This window comes from Sebastes fasciatus, chromosome 11 (assembly GCF_043250625.1).
Source record: "Sebastes fasciatus isolate fSebFas1 chromosome 11, fSebFas1.pri, whole genome shotgun sequence".
In the NCBI taxonomy this organism is placed as follows: domain Eukaryota; kingdom Metazoa; phylum Chordata; class Actinopteri; order Perciformes; family Sebastidae; genus Sebastes; species Sebastes fasciatus.
Window position 1 is genome coordinate 3,883,268 of NC_133805.1, and position 26,803 is coordinate 3,910,070.

General features: G+C 43.1%; 2 protein-coding genes across 3 annotated transcripts in view; one reads left to right on the top strand and one right to left on the bottom strand.

The window, feature by feature from the left end:
* Positions 1-22,074, top strand: part of ranbp9 (RAN binding protein 9) — a 28,104-nt gene extending 6,030 nt beyond the window's left edge. The window contains exons 2-14 of one of the 2 annotated variants that reach the window (XM_074650014.1): positions 507-618; positions 3,648-3,700; positions 6,339-6,506; positions 8,239-8,261; positions 10,875-11,059; positions 12,649-12,761; positions 12,991-13,099; positions 14,197-14,351; positions 14,856-15,009; positions 16,260-16,378; positions 16,677-16,828; positions 17,051-17,162; positions 17,577-22,074. In XM_074650014.1, the coding sequence (XP_074506115.1) occupies positions 507-618; positions 3,648-3,700; positions 6,339-6,506; positions 8,239-8,261; positions 10,875-11,059; positions 12,649-12,761; positions 12,991-13,099; positions 14,197-14,351; positions 14,856-15,009; positions 16,260-16,378; positions 16,677-16,828; positions 17,051-17,162; positions 17,577-17,707 (1,586 nt within the window). In that variant the 3' untranslated portion in view covers positions 17,708-22,074. Of the gene's footprint in view, positions 1-506; positions 619-3,647; positions 3,701-6,338; positions 6,507-8,238; positions 8,262-10,874; positions 11,060-12,648; positions 12,762-12,990; positions 13,100-14,196; positions 14,352-14,855; positions 15,010-16,256; positions 16,379-16,676; positions 16,829-17,050; positions 17,163-17,576 lie in introns of both variants that reach the window. The other variant, XM_074650013.1, reaches the window with a different exon arrangement.
* A 1,816-nt stretch (positions 22,075-23,890) lies between these two features.
* The window catches only part of nol7 (nucleolar protein 7), a 5,010-nt gene continuing 2,097 nt past the window's right edge, over positions 23,891-26,803 (bottom strand). Inside the window, exons 3-8 of the mRNA XM_074650022.1 lie at positions 26,314-26,369; positions 26,213-26,238; positions 26,059-26,131; positions 25,773-25,894; positions 24,528-24,605; positions 23,891-24,418 (exon numbers count right to left, since the gene is read on the bottom strand). Coding sequence (XP_074506123.1) covers positions 24,345-24,418; positions 24,528-24,605; positions 25,773-25,894; positions 26,059-26,131; positions 26,213-26,238; positions 26,314-26,369 — 429 coding nt within the window. The 3' untranslated portion in view covers positions 23,891-24,344. The remainder of the gene's footprint in view (positions 24,419-24,527; positions 24,606-25,772; positions 25,895-26,058; positions 26,132-26,212; positions 26,239-26,313; positions 26,370-26,803) is intronic.

Consider the following 26,803-nt stretch of genomic DNA (forward strand, 5'->3'; position numbering starts at 1 on the left):
TGGAAAACAAATAATATATGCAGTTATTAAACACAAAATACTGCTTATATAATTGTACCTAAACAAATATTGGGACATGCACTAATTTGCCTTCAAGCCGCTGTCTTTTTACACCATGACTTGGGTTGTTAAACGTTTTTGGTATTGAGCCCCACCTCTCTTCTGATCCAGTTTGACTTCATCTGCTCTGAGTAGTATTCTTTCATCGTGGGGAAATAACTGGCGGGTTTGGTCAACGTTCCCTTTGGGGTTAAAGCTTCAAAAACCCAATACGACGAGTGGCAAACATAAGGAACCTTTTAAAAAGACTTGAGTCACGTTTAAAAACTGCTGAGACGTTAGCCCTCTGCTTCTTAAACACATTTTGTTTGATCTGGTTGACAACAACAGAAGAAAAGCTTCGGTCTACTCATTTTTATCCTTTTTTGATTCTAGAATGATCCAGTATCTATTTGTAATAACCACACTCTGTTACTCTTTTGTGTGTTTTTACCCCTCATCTGAAGGTCACGGCAAAACCCCTAAAGATGCAGCGTCTGTACGGGCCACCCACCCCATCCCAGCAGCCTGTGGGGTCTACTACTTCGAGGTGAAGATCATCAGCAAAGGCCGAGATGGGTAAGGACACAGAGCAAAGCAAAAACTTCCACAACACGTGATTTAGCGGCTTGGCTCAAGGGATGGCAGTGTCTGTGGGTTTCTCCAAGACTTTAGGCTACAGCCACACTAATACATTTTAGATTTTAAAACGGATAACTTTTGCTACGTTTACGCCCAGCGTCCACACTACTCCGGCGACACTACACGCAGCACCGTGGCTGCTAAGTAACACTCCTGGCAGGGTGAACTGGGTTCTCAGTCGTCTCTTGTGCTCATACACTGCAGCTGGCGCGAGGCACAAACCTTGTCGTTTAACGGTTAATAATCGGTTAAAGAGGGTCGGTTATCGGTTAAGAACATTTTTCAAAATGAGCATCTCTACTAGCAAGTTATTATTCAAGCTCTTCGCATCTATTCCTATGTCCACCGCTGCTTCCTGTTTACACACAATGTTACATGCAGAATGTTAGCATGTCAACACGCTAACTGTATGCATCTTGTGCTTATCAGCTAACGTGGTAATTCTGACACGCTACACAGAATGTTAGCATGCTAATGTTAGCGCTGAACTAATGAACACTGAGCCAAATCTACAGCCACAGTAACAGCCTTGTGAGCTTGTAATGGTTTTAAAGAGGCCCTGTTTTGCTTATTTCCAGGTGCATCCTTGTATTTGGGGTTTCTACTAGAACAGGTTTACATGCTTTAATGTTCAAATGGTTCATTTTTCTCGTACCGGCTGTGCTGCAGCTCCTCTTTCACCCTCGGTCTGAAACGCTCTGTTTGAGCTCCTTTTGTCTGGTGTGTGTGATAAACTTGAGCCTAATGAGGCCTATTAGGACGTTATTGACTTTTAATATTAACTATCTTATAAATGACCTACAAACTCAACTATCATAACTAATCTGCTGTTCATATTATGTTTCACAAGGGGGAGAGTTGCTCAAAGCTTAATTTGGTAACAATACAAGCCTGAACAATTGACTAGTCTAATCTGGATTTGCATGCAGCACCGTGACTCATTTTACTTTAGCTGCTTGTTATTTAAGACATAAACTTGCATCAGCAGTTCAGTTCGTCTGCTGCAGTTTGTCAGCCCTGAATTTTTTTTAAAATCTATTTGTGGTAGACCAGTAATCATCTAAAGAAAAGATGATGGCCCACAGGAGATTACAATGCTGTTCTCCTTCTCTTCATACCTGACATTCTTATATAATGTCTTTGAGCGTGCTGCCATATTGTGATGTTGTCAATATCTAATATCTAAATGCAAGCAGGTTCTTGGGGCACTCCTACATGTATATGAATGTTGATTTAAGTAATGCCATGCTAACTCTGTAAGACCCCAAACTGTAAATCATCAGGAATCATTTGGTTATACATTATGATGGAGTCATTAGTTAAGTTTATTCAATACATGCCCTATATAGCAAATACGTATTTTTTTAGAAATTCATATCAGGAGACTGCAAAACACAGGACAATGTAATGAAGTGGAACTGTGATTAAAATCTTCACAAGGCTAGAGGTCAATTTGTAATCCTAAATTGAGACTTCAGCCATAAAGGGCCTCATCTTACAGTGTGACAGCCACATGAAGTCACATGACTTCACTGGTTGTTTTCAACCTCTTTGACCCAAGATGTCTGAATACTTTGATAATAAATAAAGTCCCACATTTAATTGGATTCTGTCATGGTTTAGTAGTGTGTGTGTGTAGTGATTAGAAAACAGGAAGTATCTGATTCAAAAGTCAAATTAAACATGTTCAGCCATACTAGCTGCTCGGCTCTGTCAGTTGAGACGGAGAGAAATGTATGCGTCTCTACAACTGTGGGATGGATTTTCTTGAAATTTAGTACACACATTCAGGGTTCCAAGAGGATGCATCCTAATATGATCACTTGCCTTTTCATTTAGCGCGTCCAGCAGGTCAAAAGTTCAAGCTCATTAGTTTATCATAAGATAAATTACTGTATCTAAAGCCGGGCGTACGATTTTTAGCCCGTTTCTGACCCGAGTTTTGAGCCGCATGACTCATTTTATAGTCTGACCGGATTTCAGCTTCGTCAGAAATGGACAAGCCGTACTGTCCACGTCTTCCTAGCCACCTGCGAGTCCATATGCGCCGGCGCCTCTTTTTTTAGACGTTTCAGCAGACAGGATGGCACAGATGATCAAGGCAGCACATTTTCTGCGTTGTTAGCATTGTGACTATGGATGTATTTAGAGAACTGGATACAGCGTTGGAGGCGAGGTCCTGTTCATTTCCTATGAAAGTTGCTCAGTGGCGCATGAAGCCAAAATGGCTCGACTTCCAACTGGAAAAGTTCCCGGATCTTTCGGCGATCTTCCGCATCCATTGGGCCCATGGAGCAGGCACAGTAGCGTCCGCTCGGTTACATGGTCACAACATCACGGCGTCGTCACTGCGTCATCACGGCTTGCTAACTCTGCCTCCCAGCCCTCGCTCCAGCCTTGGTCTGGGTATCATTCACATGAACGGAGGAAGGGAAATAACTCTGGATTCGGCTATTAGTGCATTTCACAACTTCTAGGACCTAATGATGTAAATAAGGGCTATTCAAGTGTTCATACTGGGAAGTTGATTCACCTACAGATGTCTCTTTCCCAATGGAAGTCCATGTGAAAAAAGTATTTTTGGGCCCAATGGCATCACGTGATGGACACAGAAGTTGTAGTACTGCCGGTTGGCCACTACTAAAACTGGCATCAATGACCGGCGCTCTTCCTGGGGGCTTGTCTGGGACACTGCGTCGAGCATAAACAAAGCATTTGCACGTTCATATGCTAACTGTAATGAGGATGTAAGCATAGCAAAGTTGTCCCTCTGTTTTTCATCCATCCAACATTTTTTTTTCATTTGGATGTGAATGAAGTATCATGACACCACAGGCTGTTAGTGTGGCTTTAGACCTTTATGGACGATGTTTAGGAGTTTATCAGCAAGGCATTATTGGTAGCTATGTACTCCTCAGTCTTTTTTTCTACATGTCCAACTAACCTCTCATCTGTCTGTTCCACAGGTACATGGGCATCGGCCTCTCCGCTCAGGGTGTAAACATGAACAGACTCCCTGGTAAGACGACACTTTGTGTGTTTGTTTTCTCTCTGTGTGTTCATTGACACTGCCTTTTGGGTGTGGTGAGAAGAATTTGTCTGTTTGCGCGTGTCACCGTCTGTTTCTGCTGTATATTACACCAGAGATCTTTTACACTGTGTTTGTGTGGGTGTCATTTTGTCTGTGAACTTATTGTCTGGTAGAGATTGGCCTTGGATGCGCTGGGTGTAGGTGTGACTGTAAGTGAAAACAACAGTCAAACAAACCTCCAATATACACATTGAGATATGGAGTATGGAAGGTGGAGATAGATATTGCACTGATATTGTGCAGGGTTACGTTAACTTTTCCTGTTTTGAGGTGTGCAAGTTTGTATTTAAACTGTAAAATGTCCCGCTCACTACATATAACGGCCACAGTTCTTAAATAACCAAATTGTGCATTGAAGAAAAAGTTTGACTTTTTGGGAAATATGTTTATTTGCTTTTTTTTTGCCGAGAGTTGGAAGAGAGGATTGATATCACTCTCGTGTCTGTCCGTTACATATGAAGCTACAGCTAGCAGCTGGCTAACTTAGCTTAGCACAAAGACTGGAAGTAAAGGTTAACGGCTAGCCTGAAAAGATTACAAATAAAATCCTCCACCACATTAAGAAAGACCAAAATCTGGCACAGTTTCAAAACTGGTATCATCCACTTTTCATTATGAAAAGATTTCTGCTGCTACCTAGCTGCTTGCTCTCTTTGTGCTCTCCGTGACATGGTACCATTAAAGACAGCGTTGGTAGATATCAGCTCTGCGCTCCACAGAGGTTATCAGGCCAAACAGGAGCCCCCCGGCACCCCCTTCACCAGCCTGAGAACTGGACCCGCCCAGGAGCCCCAGTCCCTTCGTACGTAAGATAACAGGAGGCCCAGAGCAAACCGCGGAGTCCCAGCTGATGGATAGATGCTAATGAAAACCCACTAATTGTGAGGAACTGATGCTTCAGAGTCGAGTGCTCGTTCTATTGATGAATGTGGCAATTGCAGGATTAACTCTGCAGCTCAGCAGTAACTCACGGGGTCCTGCCACTTGGTTTCTAAAGTTGAAACGGTCCTGAGGCCGACCAATTCTGCAGCCTCCCCTCTCCCCTGAGAAATAAACCCGGCGCAAACACACGATATTGCTTGTGTGTTTAATTCTTCTGAAATTTTACATGACTAGAATGTTGGAGCTTTTAATATCTACATTTCAAAAGTACATTACATAGATTTGTTCAACAGTGGAAAATATTGCATTTGTTGTAGTTTATGCTCACAACAAGTAATATTTACTCAGGTTAAGTAAAGAGTTGAGAAAAAATAAATGATCTGCAGTTTATAGGTGTTTGAATCAACAGCCAAAGAAGGAAATTAAGATACAAATGCTAAAATATCCTGTGAGGATCTCCAGCTTTCTGCTGTGTCCTTCTGCAGTCACACTGAAAACAACAACACGCTGTCCCAGTGATTGAAAAGACTGACTTCCTAGGTTCAATTACCATAGTTCCCATCAGCAGGCGGTCATGTGTCCTGCTTCGCGGAAGTGTCCTTTAGCAAGGCATTAAAGGTCCCATATTGTGCTAATTTTCAGGTTCTTACTTGTATTTTGTGTTTCTACTAGAACGTCTTTACATGCTGTAATGTTAAAAAAAAAATTATTTTCCTCATACTGTCTGTCTGAATATACCTGTATTCACCCTCTGTCTGAAACGCTCCGTTTTAGTTCATGTCAACGGAATTGCAACGGAAATGCATTGCTAGGCAACAGTTTGGGTCCATGTTTACTTCCTGTCAGCTGATGTTATTAACATACACTGCAACAGGAAATAAACTGGGACACCTTTAGAATGTTTACATTTAAAACCTTATAATGGTCTAAATATTGTATATTTGTGACATCACAAATTGACAGAAATCCTAATGGCTTGTTTCAAACGCGCAATTTCTAAATACGGGCTGTGTGTGTTTCTCTGTATATTGAGCGTTTTGATAGTTTAACAGTATTTATAAAGCACTTAAACCTGCTTTATAATATAAAAGACATGAAAATCTCACTTTTTACAATATGGGACCTTTAAACCAGGTGTCTGCTGCTTCATAGCCCTCATGAGCACATGAACACACCAGTATTTGCCGAAGCTTTGGAACAATGACGAAGCATTTCTATTATTGGACTGGATACATTTCCTTTTTTTTAAAAATCCAAAGAATTTCTGACTTGCAGTTTGTTTGCACCGTTTTACATTTTTCCTCAAAATATGGTTTAAATTCGATTACTTGGGTTGCAGCGAAATCACGGTCATATCCAGCCTTTATTTTTGATGGTTTGTGGTTAACATTTTTCTTGAGGAGACAGTGCAGGGTAGTTCTTCTTCAGCATTATTTTGTTTATTCACACATTCACACCGCATTTTAATTATTTTTCAGAGGGCTTGGTTACAGCATTAAAGTCCTCCTCGATAGTCTTCATTATTGATTTGATTATTGTCAAAACACTAGACTTAATGCATTTTTTGTTATTGTGTGTGAGTGCGTTGTTTTAAAATGTAGTCTGTGAATGAGCCACCTGTTGTGTTTCTACACCTTTTAACTGCCTGCACCGCGCTCTTATTCTGACACTTCTCACCCCTCAGGTTGGGACAAGCATTCATACGGTTACCACGGAGATGACGGGCACTCCTTCTGCTCGTCCGGCACCGGGCAACCCTACGGACCCACGTTTACGACAGGCGACGTGATCGGCTGCTGCGTTAACCTCATCAACAACACCTGCTTCTACACAAAGAACGGCCACAGCCTAGGTAAGGACCACAGCCAATTACCATAGGGAGGTGACGGCCTTATTTCTGGAAAATATGAACGGTAGCCAACGGCGAGAGACAAAAATATCTTTTTGATCCCGTTTGAATCGCTCCATGAATCACACATATGAAGTTTGTTAATTTAAAACATAATTTTGCGAGTCAAGAAAGTCGCAGTTTGTTGTGAAATTGTTGGAAGTTTAAGACGTTGACAAGAATCATCTCAACACACCGACTCTCTCTCACTCGCTCTCTTCTTTACCGTCTCCTCCGGGCGAGGCGGCCGTCTGGCTGCTGCTGCTGCACCGAGGAGCCGCACCGCCGCATGCTGACCACAGCGCACTGGAGGACGGATAGACATGTTGCCACCGTTTGAAATGCACTTTTGTGATGTTTTGGAGGTTCACCGTCCACCAGCACCGGCCGCTCTCGCCTCAGCTCCCACTGCACCGGGCTGCACTGTGATTCGTTTATTTCTCTAACGGGACTTTTCTTGTTTTCTTTCGGGCTGAAAGTTGTGCGCTCCCCTTCGTTCAGACCTGTTAGAGGCCGGCAAACCTCCGGTATCGGCTGCTTTACGTTAGTTTATCTCCATCAGGAGGAGACATTAAAGAAGAGAGCGAGTGAGAGAGACAGTCAGTGGGATTTTTTGGTAATTCACTGCGTTGATTTCACCCATTCACAGCACACAGAAACACTATTGGGAAAATAAACTCACTAAACTAAAGTGGGGGATAATAAAAAATAAAATGAAATCCCTCAGTTATCTAATGCAGCAAGTTGGGCGAGCTAACTACACCTAACCAGCTAACTAATTAGAAAGACAAACTGACAAACAGATTTATCGGTTTGCTGCTGCTCAGATTCAAACTAGGTGAGTGCGCCTGGATGACGTATGACTTGCAGCTTGTACTATAGTCACACGTCATATTCCCATTTTGGCAACAAGCTTCTTTTCTTCACTTTGAATTAAAAAAGTTATTTGTCAAAAAAATGTTGGCAAACAGTTTGGCTAATCAACTCAGTCTGAAAATGATGATGATTAAATATGAAATCTCATAGAAATGCCAAAATACACTGGAGGGGGGCTTTAACAATACATTTTAAAAACACGTTGACATTATTTCTGAGTGCTAAAAGGGGATGACTAAATGCTATTTAAATATGTAGTGCTTTTCAGGGTGACTCAAAGGGTGCCCAAAGCATAAATTCCAGACAAAAAAAAATTATTCAGGGACCCTCATGCTCACTAGAGACCAGGTTATGGGGAGAAAATAAAGTTAGGACAGGAAATGAGAGAATTAGTTTCTGTGCACTGTAGTAACCTGGCTACCGGGTAACCCTCATTTTGCATAGAGCTGGTCGGTCATCATCATTTCTTCCCTGCTGCCTTCAGCTGGAGTTTCAGGGAGGGATACCAAAGTTCGACTTGCTGTTCAAATGTCTTTGGATGTTACAAATAACCTGCTGAAACCGATGTTTATAGATTTAAATATTTAAGTTTAGATGGATTCACCATCGTCTCTTTCTTTTTCCTGATGAAGAAATCAGGGTTCTCAAGTTAAATAACTCGTTAACATGACATTTAAGAAATCATCTTACTGCAGGAAGATGAGAGTAACCAGATTACTTCAGTGCGTGTAAACACACTGACTGTGGCCTCCCGGTGTGTGTGTAGAAACAGAAAGGACTCCTCTCCTTCATACTGACACTTTTCTCTCTTCCTCTGCAGGCATTGCCTTCACAGACCTACCAGTAAGTACCCACATTTTTTAGTTTCCAGTCAGAACTGTAGGACATGAGGCTGTTTATAGAGATGAAATGTTTGATTTCCTGCAGAATGTAGTTACAAATGTTTACGCTGTGTAAAATGTATCGGAGGCTGGAGATCTTGTGGGGTTCAGATGTTAATGGTCGGGGAGTTGGATGGAAAAAATAGGACACGTTTCTTTTGCTTAGTAAGGTTCCTAACGGAGTAAAATGACCCGGTAGTATCTCAGTAGCAGCCGTGATAAGAGCTGCTTGAATCCTCTAAACGTTAAGGAAAGGAGCTTCAGTGCTTCTTTTCTCCTTTAGCATAGTTTAGCACACTGGAGCATCTTTTACCAAAGGAAAAGAGATAATGCCGCCCCACAATTCCTTGCGGCCGCAACTTTTAAAGCGACGCACCATTCTGCCGTTCATGAAAACAAACAATATGCTTATCTTGCATACTATTTTCATACAGTCATATACTAATTCATGTTGATAAATACGAGTAGGCAGTGAAAACCATTTTGCTCCGTATCTGCTGGATGTGGAGTTAGGCAACTGTTTGCTAACATCTTTGCCATATCATATTATAAGGCGATAATATGTCCGTGTATGTCGGCTCGTTTTTGCTGCCCCCAAGTGGCCAAAGAACCAACACTGCTGTTTGTGTCAGAACAGGACATCGCTTGTGTCGCTTTGTGCTGTTGTGTCTCGTCGTCAGGCGAGTCTCACTCCCTTCGGCTCCCATGCTTCATTAATGTGAACGACTCCCACACCAAAAAGACATTCATTCTAATGGGAGTGTATTAAACCGCATTGAGATGTGAGGGAAACGGTTGTTTTTCAAGGGTTCCCCCCCCCCCCAATCTCGCTTGGTAGCAAATGAGAACGGGGACGGCTGTTTTTCGAGGAAAATAAGAGTCTTAGCCACAACAATAATCCATTGAGCAGCAAAAACAGGCTTGGCTGTGAGCCAGACATTCATGTTCCTCCAGAGTTGTGCAGTGAAGTGCGTCACCTCGGCACAGCTGACCTTTGTGGTTATTGGACCATGACAAAGGCAACTCGAAGAGACACACACACAGACACCTTTTGTGCTATAGCTCTTATAAAATATGCTCTTATTTAATCAACTATATTTATTCCCTGACTATTACCCTGCTCCTAACTCAAACCAGTTCCTTTACCCTGAAATATCATAAACCTCTACTCCAACCTAACCCTACTACGTCATACAATCAACTGTTTATATTTCTAGGATTTTAAACTTGTAGTGATACTTTCAGGACACCAATCCAACAACAACAATCTCTCACACACACAGTCAATGTGGTGAACGCCTGCTATCAGTCATCACCTCCTCTGATCAAATCAAGGCTGTGATTAGATTGGTAGGATGGTAGAACAATGCACCCAGACAAACCTCCTCACCTCATGTTTTGACTCCTCATCCTGTCATCACCGATGTCATGGACGGCTGTTTCCAAGAACAATTCATAGGCATGTACTTAAAGGGGCGCAACGGCCATTCTTTTAAAACATTGATATTATTCTGGAGGCCATATAACATTATGGAAAAAATACTGCAACTTGCTCATGTATGTGCGTATTGCGAGGGCGCGCCGGGAAACCACAAGGTGGCAGCAACGTCACGGTTAACGGCAACTGCCCGTCAGTGGCGACATGAATGTAAAGAGTATAGAATTTCAACAACATTTGCAATATAAAAACAAACAACACAACAACTTGTACTTTAATATGGTTCCAGTTTTCCTTTCCACATTTACCATTCCTATTAAAGGAATACTTCACCCACAAAATGACCATTTGTATATCAATTACTCACGCCGTGTTACTTTGAATTCTTGAGGAAAACTTTATCTTTCTCGTACGCCTCCAACGGTGAACGAAGAATAAAAAAAAAAATAGAAAAGTTTTGATACAGTGAAGTAAATGGGGGCACACTACGGCAGCAAATGTGTGTTGTTCCGCGGTTTAAAATAGTCCTCAACCAAATGCACCATTTCCTCCTGTGTGAGCAATGTTTGCCAGAACAAGATAGTTGTATTTGACATGCTCTGTATTCAGTAATTAAAGCTACCCTTACTCCTCTAACCTCTGGTTATGTTTGCTCATTTCTACCAATATATAGCGGGCCTTCCTACTGATACAGTATTGATCCCTGAAGGAGACGTTTATCTGGAGGTGTGGAGGTTGTAGCGATTCCCATAAAACAGTAGACCGGGAAGTTGAGTGCTCAAATGGTGCAGACCAGAAAGTGAGGCAGAAATCTCAGCTCCTGGCATTATAATCACTGAGTCATTGGTTCTTAAGAACAAATCAGTACATTGATCAGCGTGACAGATGCATTGTGGTCAATCTGTGCAATAGAGGTCTTGCCTACTGCCCCCTTTTTTAACGTCTCAGGAGTTTGAACCCCGGCTCTCCCGTGAAAAGATGGTCCGACAAAAAGCTTATTTCCTGAGATTTCATGTTTTCCTGTTTTTCCCCTCTCATTGTTTCCTGTTTTGATTTATTGTCCAGATTACATTCCCAAACTCTCCTTTTCCTCTATCATCCTAATTCTTCACTCTCCAATCTCTCTCTCTGCTGCAGCCCAACTTGTACCCGACCGTGGGCCTTCAGACTCCAGGGGAGGTGGTGGACGCAAACTTCGGCCAGCACCCCTTCGTGTTCGACATCGAGGACTACATGCGCGAGTGGAGGACGAAGATCCAGGCCCAGATCGACCGCTTCCCCATCGGAGAGCGCGAGGGCGAGTGGCAGTCCATGATCCAGAAGTAAGAGGATTGTAAAAGTGAATTATTCTGCTGTAAACCTGTACGATACATGCTCACTGTGGAGTAATGGGCTTTGGATGAGAATACAAGCAATGTTGGCAGCTGATTTTGTTTTAATAATAGCCTTTTGACTAAAATGCCTTTTTTAGATTTTCACATTTTAGTCATTTGATAATTATTAGTTTTATTCAACAAAAGCTAAAAACATTTTGGTCTAGTCTCATTTTCATTGTCTTTTAAGCATTGCGAGGCTTTTCGCCATTTTTGATGTGTACAGTTACCATGGTTACAGGTGCCGTTCTTGTCCATCCCATGGTTAGCAGTTAAGTTAGTGCAGCATCGCCTTGAAGGGGATTCTTTCACAACAATGACTCGCTAGCTGAACATTATCCCGCTTATTACACGGCTACTTACTGAAGAAATTAATGTTTTGACACAAAAACGGTCCTCCAGAGTCCGACATCAGAGCTGCGCCCATAGCAACGGTCTGCTATACATAGCAACGGTCTGCTATAAAGAAATTACAGACTGCAGAACGCCGTGATTGACCAATCAGAATCGAGTATTCAACACAGCCGTGTAATAAAAGGAAGTACTGGACACTGTAAGTGACAAGAAATGACTGCTGACATGACGAGGATCAAGGCCCAGATGGACCACTTCCCCGTCAGAGAGCAGGAGCCGTGATCCAGAAGTTAAAGCTGTGGGACTTGGTTTCTCTTGATGCCATGTCCTGATGGGATTAGCTCTCTGTTGCTATGATTACTTGTCCTGAATGGATTTAATCTCCATGGGGATTGGGGATTGGGGATGGGGATGGGGATGGGGATTGGGGTCGAGGGCGGGGTGGAGGGAGCTGTTGCCTTTTTATCCAGGAAAGTGGCCTCACCGTGTGGGATAGAAAACGGGAACGTTTCTTTGCTCGACTGGTGGATGTGAAGTGTTATTGTCTTTGTAGAGCGGCAGACACATGATGACCATGATGACGTTGTCATATTGCTTATTACTGTGGCAGTACAAGCTGGATTTAGCGTCATGACGGCATCGGCACAGGTTGCTGGATTTCCCAGAACGTGTCATAATGACAAATGCCAGTTCAGCCGGTTTAGATAAATTCAAACTGGTTCAAGCTCATACACCGGACTGGACCGGCAAAACCGGAAATCGACCCAACTCTATTGAACTCTCGAAGTTTATTGCTCAGATTTGGGAACACTAAAGAGCAGTCAGACAACAGTTTAGCCACGAACACGAAAACAAAGGCCAACAGTCCAATTATCACCCAAACTGTCCATCATAAAACCGGGTTTACAAACCAACTTCCTGGTTCAACTCTGACCTAGAGTTGTGCACAGCTTTCCTGAATAATGAGTGGATTCTTTGTGACATTTCAGGTGTGCCCACTTTGAGTTTTGTCTCTAAATGAAATGGTTTAGATAATTAGAATAATCTGTTTGCTTGTTTACGTCACATTTACGTGTGACCAGATGAAGAGAAGCTCTCATTAGTTCAGTGTAATGGTGTGTTTGATTTCTCCTGCGTGCTGTGTCTAATCACTGAGTACATTTTGTTTTTTTGTCTTGTCTCAGGATGGTGGCTTCCTACCTGGTGCACCACAGTTATTGTGCCACGGCTGAAGCCTTTGCCAAATCCACAGACCAGGCCGTGCACGAGGAGCTGGCCTCCATCAAAAACCGACAGAGTGAGTCCTTCTGGGTTGGCCCATTTCTAAATAATGCTGGTACCAGGTTAAAAATAGGAACCAGAGATTTTCGGCTGCACCGACTTTTTTTTTTTCATGTTGGCTAGTAGAACTTTCTATGAATATATGGAGAACAAAATCTGCCAGGAAATCCCACAGACAGCATCACCTTTGGAAAGACATAAGTATTACAGTACGTCTTGTAAACATGTCGACTGTTGGTTTGCAGAAATCCAGAAGCTGGTGTTGTCAGGTAGAATGGGCGAGGCCATCGAGACCACCCAGCAGCTCTACCCCAACCTCCTGGAGAGGAACCCAGACCTCCTCTTCATGCTCAAGTAAGACCCAAGGCTGCATTTGAATGTTGTTTTTTTTCACATATTTGACGAATGGAAGACTGTTGTTACTTAGAAATACTAAAACAAAGACCATAATTCAACAAAATCCTGCTGCTTATGGCGCAAAAATGTGATTGTCCACCTTCTGTGGCATCTTCGGCTTATTGAAACTGATGGATTTAGCAACGATGAGTAGTGCTCTACCGAATAGTCTGATGCTTCGAAGCTTCATTCATAACATTGACATTCAAATTCAAAATCAACAGTTGAATGCTGGGTAGCTTTTTTTTTTTTGCGTGTCTATTCATTGTGTTTAACCCGTTGAGACCGCCTAGAAAACAATCACTCTAAAACCTAAGAAACATTTCAAAACAACCTCCTAAAACCTTTATTTCTCAGCCTCTGAAGCAGATAGAAACATGACATAAAAAACATTTGAGAGCTTAAACCTTTGGCTTTTATTGTTAACCTGGTATTTCTGCACAGTTGCAGATATTATTAGTATTATACTAAAAAATCCCAAGGTTTAATCTAACAAAATATTCTGCCTCAGTCCATATTTGATGACATTTTCACTGCGGTTCGCTCTCCCACTGGCTGCACACAAAGGGAGGCATGCACTGACGAGTTATATTCATTAAAGAAAGTTGATTTAATAAAAAAAAAAAAGACTAACTAATTTAATCCAATGAAGCACTTTATTCAAAATTGTGGATTTTGTCCGAGGATTTCAATTTTTTTTTTTTTTTTTAATGTTACGGTGATGACGTCATAAAATATAACGACAGACATTCAAAGCTTCATTTGAAATCCTTAATAGAAGCTTCAAATGTAAAAAAAAAAAATGGTACAGCTCTAATGATGATATTGATAATAATAATCTCTCCTGTTCATCCTGTTTTCTCTACATCCTTTCTTTTATTCTGTTTCTCTGTGCACTCTTCCATCCCATCTTTGCTTCATTTTGTCTGTATTTATTTCCTCTTTTCATTCCCTTCTTCCTCTGTCTCCTTTTCCTGTCCTTTTAATTGTTGCGTCTTCTGTTTTCTTCTTACCTTCTTCCTTTCATCCTCTCCCCTTCCTTAATGCGTCCTCAGGGTGAGACAGTTCATAGAGATGGTGAATGGGACGGACAGTGAGGTGAGGTGTCTTGGAGGTCGCAGCCCAAAGTCTCAGGACAGCTACCCCGGCTCCCCCCGGCCCTTCAGCAGCCCCAGCCACAAAGCCAGCAGCTCCCAGCCCTACCTCCCAGGTACAGTCCAGCTGTGCTTGGGTGTATTCACATCTGGAGATTAGAACAGATGTAGAAGTACTTCTCCATTTTACAGCCTAGTATCTGTTCTCAGTGTGGTCACAATGCAGCTTTGACATCTTCCTTTTTATTGGCTAAAACTTTTAACCATATCTATGCAGTTCACTGAATTAACATTTATCAAAAGTTAATGTTCAGATCAGTCTCTAATTGCAAGTTGCAACAAAAATACAGATGTTTAAGCACCATTTAATAATCACATTGAACCACAAATTAAAACAAAATGTCCTCTGTTTCAAGGTTAGGCATCAGATTACCAGTGAGTTTGACTTTATAATTTGATGAATCCGGTCTTTGCTGCTAGAAAATAGAGCTGCATCTTTTTTAAATCATGTTTTAGTTTAAAGGGACTCATCTGTATAAGCAAAGCCTTCTTTTATATTAGAAAAGTCATTTGTTAATAGTTAAAATAATGTCCATCTTTCACTCTGCTGTTGTTTCTAGGGTTCGATAGTAACTGCTGTAATGGTGTGACGTCCAATAAGAGCCACAGCTCCTCCCCTCACAGTCACAAGCCCTGCCCCCCAGGCTCCGGCTCCACCCTCCCAGCATCTGACGTTAGCCTCAACGGGAGCCGCAGCCAACAGCCCATAACCAGGTACTGAGGGGAAAAAACACACTAACACAACCAACGCTTCATTTAATTTGCCCTTTTTGAAAGCTGAATTTCTGTTTCAAAAATGTCCGTGATTGGTACCAACACCCACACAGAAACCTTTTAATCCGCATTAACTTCAGTAGATTAAATCTATGTAGCTGAAAGACATTTCTGTGAACTCAACAAGAATTCATTATCTTAGATATTCAGATTTTACATTTACTCCTATTTTAGCTCATACAGAAACACTGCTGTGTTTAAGAGCACAGCTTACCTTTAGCAAAGTGTAAGCTTAAAGAGCAACCAGTGGTTTATCATCTGTGTCAGGACACTGTGACATCACTGGGGGGTGTGGTTGCAGGTGCTTTTGGCAAGACGTTTTAACATTTAATAGCTAGACAGAATATTCATTAGAGATATCTGCAACGGCATTTTGCCTCGTCAAAACTCTTAATTCAAGATATCCCCAATTCTATTTTGACTAAAGGCAAAACTCAAATTTTAGACATCCATAATTACATTTTAACAATACGATTCAAACAACTTTTGCCATTCATGTGTTTGGGGTTTCTCATCATGGATATCCCTAACTGAATTCTGACTAGTCATATTTTGCAGTTCAAGATATCTTTAATTCCACTCAATTGAAGATATCTACATTGTCATTTTTAGATATCTAAAATTAAATTATGACTAGACAGAATTATGTGGGTTGCCGACATCGCCGCAGACCCCTGGCGCCTTTTTACGTGGGCCGAGCTGCGCCCTGGAGGCACGACGTGGTTTGGGGCGCACTAAGGACAGTCCGCCCCGGTGATGCTTTGGCCACGGCCCCGGGAAGCACCTTCGCCCCGAGCCTTTCCAAGCCGACATAGAGCCGGTCGCAGTGCACCGCCTCGTATGCGGGACTCCCCAGCCTGCGGTGTGTCGCTCACACCCTCCAGCTGGCTATTAAGGAGGGTCTTTTGGCACAGAGAAGTACTCGGTATCGGTACTCGTATCGGCGAATACCCAAATATAAGTACCTGTACTCGGTCTGAAAACAGTGGTATCGGTGCATCCCTATTAGATATCTTCTCCAGGATATTAGCATTGTCTTGACACAAAGTCAGATGAACCGGCGGTAAAGAAAGTGTTTGACACGAGATAATCAGTGATGATATGAAATCAGCATGCAACATTCATTGAGGAGGAATGACTGAACTTCCTGTTGTCCCGCTGCTCACTGCCTCTCTGTCCTGCCTCAGTAGCGATGTGGATATGGAGGTTGACCACTTCACCAACGGAGTGACAGAATCGTCCTCCAATGGTTTCCTCAACGGCAGCTCCAAACACGCCACCGAGCCCGACGACTGTGACGCAGACATGGGTGAGTAGAGTGTGTGCGGAGGTATTAGTGAGCATTTATCAGCATGGCAACGTACTCCTGGTTGTCTTTTACCATGGTCTAGTGTTAAAAAAGTTAACAAATCACAATAAATCTTAATATAAAATCGCAATACATATCGAATCGGCACCCCAAGTATCGTGATGGTATCGAATCGGGAGATAGATGTATCGTCCCAGCCTTAGTAAGCATTCCCCTCTCAAATGCCTGTGCTGTGAATGTACCGTCACTACATTAAAACATGCCCATTTTGCACGGCAAACTGGCCGTGGCTCTGCAGAGGTGGAGTCAACTCAGTCCAAGAGGCAGCTGTGCGGCGGGAGCCAGGCGGCCATCGAGAGGATGATCCATTTTGGCAGGGAGCTCCAGAGCATGAGCGAACACCTCCGCCGCGAGTGTGGCAAGAACTCAGCCAACAAGAAGATGCTCAAGGTAACAAAAGAATCACTAAGATCCGTGCTGTGAAACCTATTGTTGAATTATATTGTATTCTATTGAGTTAGGGACCTTGGTACAGAACTGGACATCACTGATAGACTCGTAGTAGTATGATAATAGTATACTATAGAATAATAGTACACATCTACAGTCTAGTAGTGAATGCGTGGACGATGAAAATGAAGGTCTGTTGTTGTTTTGTGTCTCCTGCTGCAGGATGCATTCAGCCTGCTGGCCTACTCGGACCCCTGGAGCAGCCCAGTCGGCTACCAGCTGGACGCCATTCAGAGAGAGCCGGTGTGCTCCACTCTCAACAGTGCAATATTAGGTAGGTCAGCTGTCCACGTGCTCTGTATTAAATATTAGGGGCCGTTGCAGTGAAGGAATTTCTCCTGCGGTGGTAATGATTGGCTCACAGCAACATGCAGTATTATTACCTTTTATTTTTTTAGCATAGTTTGTAGCATAGTATAAATACGCGGTGCACCCAAACGTGAACATCGCGGTTGCGGCGGTTGCTTGTCATTAGCACAGTATTGCAATATTGAGGTTATTGTGACGGCCCTATTAAATGTGTTTGAATTTCACCACATGAGACGTCTGGAAGGTGTGAAAGGAGCTTCAGGTACTGTTCTGACTAGTCAAGTATACTGACACCTCAGCGCTCCTGTTCTTTGTTGCATCCTGACATTGTTGTTCCCCTCTCCCTCTCTCTCCTTCCCCTTTCTTCTCTCCCTCACAGAGACTCACAACCTGCCCAAGCAGCCCCCCCTGGCCCAGGCCGTGGGTCAGGCCGCCCAGTGCCTCACCATCATGGCACGAACTGGCAGCGGCTCCTGCGCCTTCGCCTCTGTGGACGATTACCTACACTAGCCCCCCGTGTACACACACACACACACACACACACACTCTGAGGACCTGTCCAGAAACGTCTCCTTCCGACCTCCTCCATCAGTGTAGTCCTATTAGCTGAGGCGCCGCTCCTCTGCACGATAACAAGTAGTAGAAAGTTAAACCACCTCACTCGCTTCTCGTTCTGCTTGTTCACGAACACCGCCGAGGATCGGGGAGTCATCTCTGGGCAGATCTTTAGATTGCTAATACACATCATTTAAAAAACACACACATACACACACACACACACACACACACACACACACACATATATATATATATATATATATACACACACACACACCTCCTCCCCTTTCCATCGTAAATATGAAAATACGCCTCCACCTTGGTTGGCCTCGCAAACCCCCCCGCCCCTACCTCCAGCCCTGCGAGGCTGGCGTCCGCATCATTCTGACCGACGGCGGGGGACGCCAACCAAGAGTAGCCGACTTGAAAATACTCGGAGAGCTGAACACGTGTGGACTCGCCGCAGATACCCAGACCCCCCCCCTAACCCCCCCTCAGCTCCCCCGTGTACCTGGGGGGGGCATCGACCCGGGGCGGACAGACTGGCAACAAAAAAAAAAAAAACCCTGGTTAAATATAAATGGAAAAATAAGAAAGACAAAAAAAAAAGAAGATTGACCGCCATGGCCGACCGCCCTTCAACGTGGTCCCTGTAAACCTGGCACACACACACACACACACACACACACACACACACACACACACACACACACACACTCTCTCTCATGACAAACGCGAACACGGAGGCAGGCTGATGCTGAATTGAAAAAGTCCGTCTCCACCGAGGCTTGCTGAGTGCTCAAACCCCTCCAGCCAACGCACGGCTCCGTTAGGGATAGCCACCCCCCCTTACCCCTCCCCCGCCCCCCCGTCCCACCCCTTCACACCCTTCACACCCTTCACTCACTTCAGGACATCGGCGGAGATCCGTGTGACGCATGTGGACTCGGGACTTTTGAAGAAGCCGGAGAGAGAATCTACAGTCTCAACGTTCCCTGTTTTTAAATCTTTAGTTTTGTTTTTCATGGGCGAAGTCGGGGGGAGGGGGGTGGCGGGGGCGGGGGGGGGGTAGGTGGTTACCTGGCTCTTATTTTGTTTTTCCAGGTTTACAAGGCATGGTGCAGACGATTATTATTATTATTATTATTATTCTAATTATCATTATATTAATTATTGTTACTTCCATTCACAGTATATTTGTTGAGCGTCAGCAAGAGCAAGTTCCACTTCTTATTATTCTAATAATAAAGGTCCCAATCCCACCGACTACCAGTGACGAGCGTGTGTACATGTTAACGTTTATATATGAATTATATCAATAGAGTGAGATATTTAGTTATCAAATGAAAGGAAATCATTGAAACAAAACAACTTTGTACCGACGCCAGTGACTCCTGAAGCTGGTTGTTCCTCGTCCGTACAACTTTTTATGTGTCCCGTTTTTGCTGACTGCGGGGTTCCTACGCAGGTGAGGACGCTGACGTATTCACCCGTTTCCTGGTCTGTAAAATGGAAAACATCACTTTTAATTTCACATATTGTGGTACTTGCCGCCGCAGATTAATCTAGCTAAATTTGTCAATGAATGGGAAAGAATCTTCTGGACAAAGTCTGGATGTTTCTGAGATGGGAGCCCTCCCTGTGTAGGAACCCTGCGATGACCCCATTTTTACTTGTTACCCCCCAGATCCCGGCTGCACAGCAGGTTTGATGCAAACATTGTTAATCTTTATTTTCGTATCGATGTCTATGCTAACCCTTAACCCACAAAGAACTCAGGAGCCAAAATGTCCCTTTGTTCCTCCTCGGTTTAGAATAGGAAGGTCCGACCAAGCAGCCGACCCTCCCCCCCCCCCGGGGCCTCCAGTACGGTATTTTGTTTTTTTAGCAGCAGCACAGCGACGGGCTTTTCAGACTCAGACCAGAAAGAACAAAAACAACAAAGCGACAGCAAAACTGAGCTGCTGTGAAGTCGGCGTCTAAACGAGCGCTGCGTTTGGTTTTAAAGTTGAACTGACGTTCTTCTCAGTTTTTGTGTGTCAGGAAAGATAACGATAAAGATAACTGCAGCTACAGTCTTTTCTTTTCCCAAGAGGATAAAAGTACGTTTGGACATATTCGTGGAGACGGTGTTTAAGCTTTAAGCCTCTTGAGTCGACGTTTCCCATCTTTTGACTGACAACTTGAGAGCCGGTGTTGTGTCGAAGTCCGTTTCCCTCGTGGTTAGGGGATACAGAGGCGAAGTCCTGCCCCCTTCCGGTGGACCACCAGGGGACCTTATTTCAGAAAAAACATGTATGGTAGTCCAGATGTTCTCAACCTTTTGTAACTTGAGGCCCACTTCAAATAAATGAGACTTCCCATCACTGCTTGCCATCATGAATCCAAAGTATTCAGGGTCATATCTCGTCACCACACGCTTTGAGCTTTTACTGGTGCAGGGTTTGTCTCCAAAACGACGACTTCGTTTAAAAAAACAAAACATTTTGTGTCGCTGCATCCCAGAACGTTATAACACTATTTAGTTCTCTTCCCGACGAGCTAGCACGACACAGGACCGATGTATTCCTTAGTTGTTGCTTTTTGAAGTTTCATATGATACCAGTATGTCTACTCTAGCTTTAAAACTGAGCCCGCTACGACATGTGAAAGACAGAATAGCGGCCTGTCGGGAGTTTTAAGTTGATCTAACCATTTGGCGGTACCTCTGCGGCCCACTAGATGGAGCTCTGAGGCCCACTAGTGGCCCCCGACCCAGGGGTTGAAAAGATAATTTTGCAAGTCAAGAATGTGTTGTAGTATCATTTAGTTTAATGTGAAACCGCTCTACATCTCTCGTTTCGCGCAATATACGTCACCAATTTAGCTATCGTTATCTGACCTGATGTGTTTTATCAGCGACTCCTGGTCTTTTCATCAGCCGGGAAGAGAAGGAACCGATCCGACCCGTTGCTGGTGTGAGTTCATCCCAGTAGTAAACACTCAGACATCGTAGCTTCAGAGAGAGAGAGAGACGTCACTTACGCCACTTCTGGGTGTGTCGTCTTTCTAATGACGTATTTTAACATTCTGATACTTCAACAGCTTTACATCAAACTGAGACTTTCTTAACTCGCAAAATTATCTTTTAAATTGACAAACGTGTGATTCATGGCGCAATTCCAACGGGATTAAAATAATTATTTATCTCTCGTTGATGACTACCGTTCATATTCTTTCCGTAGTAAGGTCACATGGCTGTCCACCGGAAGAGGCGTGGCTTCTCCTCTCTATAAGTTTGGTTTAGGTGGGGGGGGGACGACATATCAACACAACAGTCGGTACCAAAACTTTCCCTAATGTAGAGGGCGCTATCGTTGCAGAAAAACTTTACTTTCAAACACCAAGGAGATGTATACTGATTTCTCTGCGAACATGTTGTTAATGTTGAGTAGCAGAAGTGAACTTTGTTGCTCGTTTTGTTTTCAGTTTGCCCGATAATGAACCTCCAACCAGCTGAGACGCTGGTTTACCGACTCCCTGTTGCTCCCTGGTAGCATTTTGCTGTCTAGTCATTCTTTTCTAAAGCTGCTGTTGAAATAGCATTCAGGTATGAAAAGCCCTCGAGTCCGCTCGTCTCCCAACTACCCGTGTCTCCCCGTCGTCCCTCAGAGACGAGCTTCCTCTAACCCTCTAGGTCTCCGTTTTGTTACCAGGTCCTTCTCAGCGCTCGAAGCCTCGACGGGGGAAAAAATAAAACAAGAAAAAAAATCATAAAAACATTCAGTATTGTCAACAGCACTGTTAACAAAATAAAGAACCAAATACTTTAGGAAGACGACGTCGCAGCTGTGTGTTTGAAGCCTGTGTGTTCGTGCTCGCCACTCGCAGACAAACGGGAATGCCGAGGCTTTCGCTAAACAACGACCTCCATCCTTTCCTCTAGTTTTTGACTTTCCAACACGGTGGAACCGAGCTTTTTCTGTACCTTGGTTTTGTTCCTCTTTTATTATTTTTATTTAATTTTTTTCGGATCGCAAGCAGTCACGGCACCGTTTAGAAACCGTTCTTAGACAAAGTGTCTGTTGTCTCTCTTTCTGAGTAAGGTCTGAAACCTATGCATGCCATAGTAAAAGTGGTGGTAAGATCAAGTTAGATGTCTCTTCTTTTATTCTTTTTTGTTTCTCCTTCTTTTAGCCAGTTCACGGTGTGTAAGGAAGATGTCAACCAGTTAAGTTGTCCACTGCTGACTGTGTGTCCATTTGGAGAAGAAAAAAAAAAAAAAAAAGTGCAATTTGTGTGAGGGTGAAAAGATTTATATTAAAAATGACAAATGATGATGGCACGTGTCTGGATGCTGCATGATGCCTGGAGCTCCATGAGGTCTGTTCTCCTGTCTCCAAACAGTTTTGTCCTCTTCGACCAGCTGAGGCTGTTCAGAGTGTTTATGTTTTTCATTCTCAACACACTAACCCACATATGAAGCCCGAAAGGAAAAGTCCACCTTAAAACCCGGTTGTTTCTGATTGTCCGTCTATAATGTGAGAAAATGGTGATCACGAGTTTGCCGACCTCAAGGTGACATGAAAGCGATGCTAGATTTTTTAGGTTAAAATTGATATTTTAGTGTTCTTTGCCGTCATTTGATTTTTTAAAAATGGAACCACATCTCATATTCTCTCCAAGATGTGTATAAACCGGGCATTTTACAGCTAAAAAATAAATTTCTCTGCCGGACAAAGTAGTGAAATTGCAACGGTTTCTAACCGCAAACATATCTTATGCATTTCTGTACTGTAATTTCTTGTAATTATCGGCTATCGCATATAAAGAAATATCAGTAAGAATTTCATTTTTTTGTCTGATCAACAGTCCAAAAACTAAAGATGTTTAAAGGGACTGTTTGTAACTTCTTGCACGTATAAATCATTGCGGGTCGGTTTCCCATGCGCGCTCGCGTGTGTCTACGCTGTTCAGACTCAGACTCCAACACAAACTACATGGAAGCACCAAAACCTCTTGGTTGTATCTAGTGAAGCCCGTCTGTTAAACAGTGGCAACTCTTCCTGCTCTGGCCTCCCGACCGCGGTCAGAAGACACAAAGGAGACGTGGCTTTGGTTTCCAGGACCGGAGTCTCTGCTGTACTCTGCTCCTCTGCCTGCCTTCACTCACACACCACTCTCATTCTCGCTCTCTCTCCACCTCTCACGTGCATGCGTGCTCACTCCACACTGCAGAAGAGTTAGTTTAGCTCTGAGAATATCTAGTGAATGTTCAGTGGACGTTTGTGCAGAAATAACTGTTGCAGCTCCTCCAGACCAACAGAGGTTTCCCGTGTCTTGTGAAGTGACGGGGCTCCGCAGAGAGAAACATTATCGTCTCCGACCAAAACTCCGGTGTCTCCCCTGTTCCCTCCGGCCGCGGTCGGGAGGCTGAGGCAGGAAAAGCCAACTCTAGGATCAGCATTGATTCATGGAGAGACCTTCGTCTGGTCAGCTAACATTACTGCCAAGCAGCTGAAATATAGTGATATTGTGCTTTTAGCTGACGTGTGTCTCCTCACTGTGTTGAGCGATGCTCCTTAATAATAATAATAATAATATATTAGATTTATATAGCGCTTTATAGTAATCTCAAAGACGCTTTGATCTATGTAGATCGAGCGCGAGTGCGAGCAACAGGACGCAGGTGTCGCTGTTAACAAGCAATTTCTGATCCCTTTCCAAATCTGGGGTTCAGGACCCCTCCAGGGTCTCATGATACATTGAGGGGTCAAAATATTTTTATTGTGAAATGTTGGGACAGTTTTGCCTCCTTTGGCCTTTTATTCAAGCGAAACAATCAGATGTTTTGAGGGGAATATCACCGCCTATTGACTTTCTATTCAGTACTAAATTAATGATAAATCATATCCAGATATTTCCAACAGGTACAATAACAAAGGAGCCGTTTCAATTTGTGCTGAAACTAATGATTGTTTTCTTAAGTATATAAAATTTTAAAAAAGTGACAAAAGCAACTTATAATTTACCAGAGCCCAAAGTAATGTCTTCAAAATGCATGTTTAGACCAACAAAGTCCCAAAAATGACCCAAAAAAGAGCTGAAAATATTTGGCATCTCTGCTTGGAAAATTGAAAAAAATATTTACAGATATAAGCTTTTATTTTTTATTTGTTTTACAGAAAACAAAGTTTATCAGATTCTCATCAATTAACTTGACTATTAGGTTACAGATTAAAAATCCTTAAACACTAAACAACCGTATCTTCACATGTTCTGCTCTTTAAGAAGCAGATGATCTTTTTTAATTCAGGTGTATGAGAACCCGTTGATGGGTAGTTAAAGGCGTGGAAAAGGGCCTCTAATCAGTCTCAACATTCAAGCGTTGTTCTGCTCCATGTTGGTGATTCGGGCCGAGTGGTTCAGGCTGCTGCCGGTTCCACATCAAGTCAATAGAGTCAGTTGTCCAGAGGGTGTCCCGGCCCAAAGCTTACATGACGTCTTCCTCGTGTTTCTGGCGGTCGCTCATGATTGGTGTCCGTTTAAATTCAGCTTGTGGAAGGAGCAGCGAACGTCTGCTTGCCCGGGTCGATGTCGGTCCGACCGGTCAGCAGGAGGAAATCTTCTGCTTGTGGATCCACCTCTTCTTCAGCTTCTCCGCTTTGGCTTTTTCGTTACTGGCTGGAGGATCAGACAGAAGAGACGAGTGATTACAGCCCGACCGACACACAGCTCACGTACACGATAATTATCCGTGGTTAAAATGCTTCGTCTGTTCTGCCGAACTCACCCCAGTCTTTCTTAACAAACTGCACCGCTGCACTTTTATACATCCCCTTCTTGTTCTGGAGGGAGAGCATCTCGTTACCTGAAAGCAGAAAGCATGAACACGTTCAGCCGGACATCGGGCCGAAAGCCAGACTGAAAAGCCGAGTTTCCACCAAACGTTTTTAGTCCCTGAAACTACTTTTCAAGGAACTAAAAAGGTTCCTTCGGCCGACTGTTGTCTGCGTTTCCACCACGGTAGGGATGCTAATTTTGAAAAATCTTGTTAACCGATAACCGACCCTCCTTGGCCCTTATTAACCGCCTCGCATGCAGCGGTGCGCCAGCTGCAGTGTACGAGCACAACAGACAACTGAGTCCCCAGTTCACCCGTCCAGGAGCGTTAACATAGATAACTTGGATAACTTAGATGCTGCGTGCAAACTCCACCCCGAAGGTTCCTGTACTTTCAGAAAGTACTAACCCACCGACCACTAGGGCCTCTTTAGGGGGGTTAAATGTCCCTGGTATTGAAATATAGAGTTCATAAAAAGGTTCCTAGCTCCGTGGGGAAAGATCCTGTGGTGGAAACGGGACTAAAGCCGCTAAATGTCGCCGTCGCGTCCGCAGAAGGAGTCCCAAGTGAACGGACGCCTCAGTGGGACGCGACGGGACGTTACTGTAGCAAAACTCAAATTGAGGCAGATCATTGTCTTTGCAGACTTCTGCCACAGAGTGTAGCTTGCAAGGATTTAAAAAATACAAAATCTTCACAATAAATAAATTAATAAATGACACCAACTCGCAGCTTCAACTGACATTAAGTATATCTCTATTTCCATAAAAGAATCCCAGGAAAAGACCAAAACCAACAACGTGTTAGTCGGCCTACCGACACAAATACAAAGAAATATATATTTAATTTTCTTTAAAAGTCATTTCCAGCTGGTCACTGTAGTTTTCAATCAAACAAGCAGGAAGTCCTATTATTTTAAAATATATATATATATATATTCTCTTGAATCTAGGTCTATGTCATTCATCTAGACAGACTGATTATTTTGTCTAATAAAATGTAAATTATTATAGTATTATAACCTTATTTAAACATGGAAGGCCATTGAGAGCAAGTTCTCTTTAGCAAGGACTCACTGAGTACAGTACATATACAAATATAATAAATAGAAACAGATGATTTTAGAGCAGGGTTCAGAGTTCAAACATGCATATTTGACATTTATAGTTTATGATTTGACTGATTCTTTCTCACTCGTGGTCCTGCAGCTCCCTGGTCCGTACAGTCTGGACTGGAGGAAGTCCTCGGCCGCCTGCCGCTGGAACGACCCCGCCGCTCGCTCCTTCCCTGTCGTCACTGTGTAGTTTCCCTTCAGACTGACAAACGGCAACGAGTGTTCATGTGTTAATTGTGCGTCGTCGGCTAAATCTGATGAGTCTGATCAGTTCGACTTCAGACCAAACAGCCAGCGTGTGCTTAGTGATTAATTCAGTTTGACTGCTGACGAAAACAATAATAGAAAAAGAGGATTTTTACATACATTCGGGCGTGTGCCGGTTTCCCCTTCCCTTTCTTCTTCTTTCCCTCTTCAGCCTCCTCTTCCTCTTCAGCTGCTGAGGACAGGTTGAAAACACAAGTCTAACGTGTGTCAGCTTAATTTTTAAAATCTGACGGCAGAAAAGAGCTTTTTTTACCTTCAGCCTCAGATGGTTTCTGCTTCCTGTAAAATAAAGCAAATTTAATTAAGCGTTCGCTAAACAGAGACGGAGGAGAGCTGCAGAACCGGTAAACTTACTTTAAAGGAGCCGAGTCTATTTCCTCCAACACGTCCGCCGATAACAGTTTTCTTTTCTGTGGGAAACATTAAAAATCACATAGGTAATGTTACTTATTTATTATATTTGGCTGCTGCATCCAGTCAGTCTGACTCAAAGTGAAAGAAGTTGAATTGAAAGCTTCTATTTTCTACTGTTTTACAATTTATTTTTCATAAAAAATGCAACATTTGGTGGGTTAAGCCTCTGAACTGTGAGAATCTGCTGCCTTTTTTTCTCGTCCTATATAATATATTATCTGATGTAATATGAATTGACCATACGATTTATTAAGAAAATAAGTGTCAGATTATAATTATAACATTTTAACATAATTAACATTTATTGGTCTGACACTGAATATATCTCAGGGAGAACAAAAATCCATGAAACACTTTTAAAAACTCAGTAATAAATAATAATAATAAAAAAAAGCAGCATTACTTGACAGTCAGGGATATGGAGGACCAT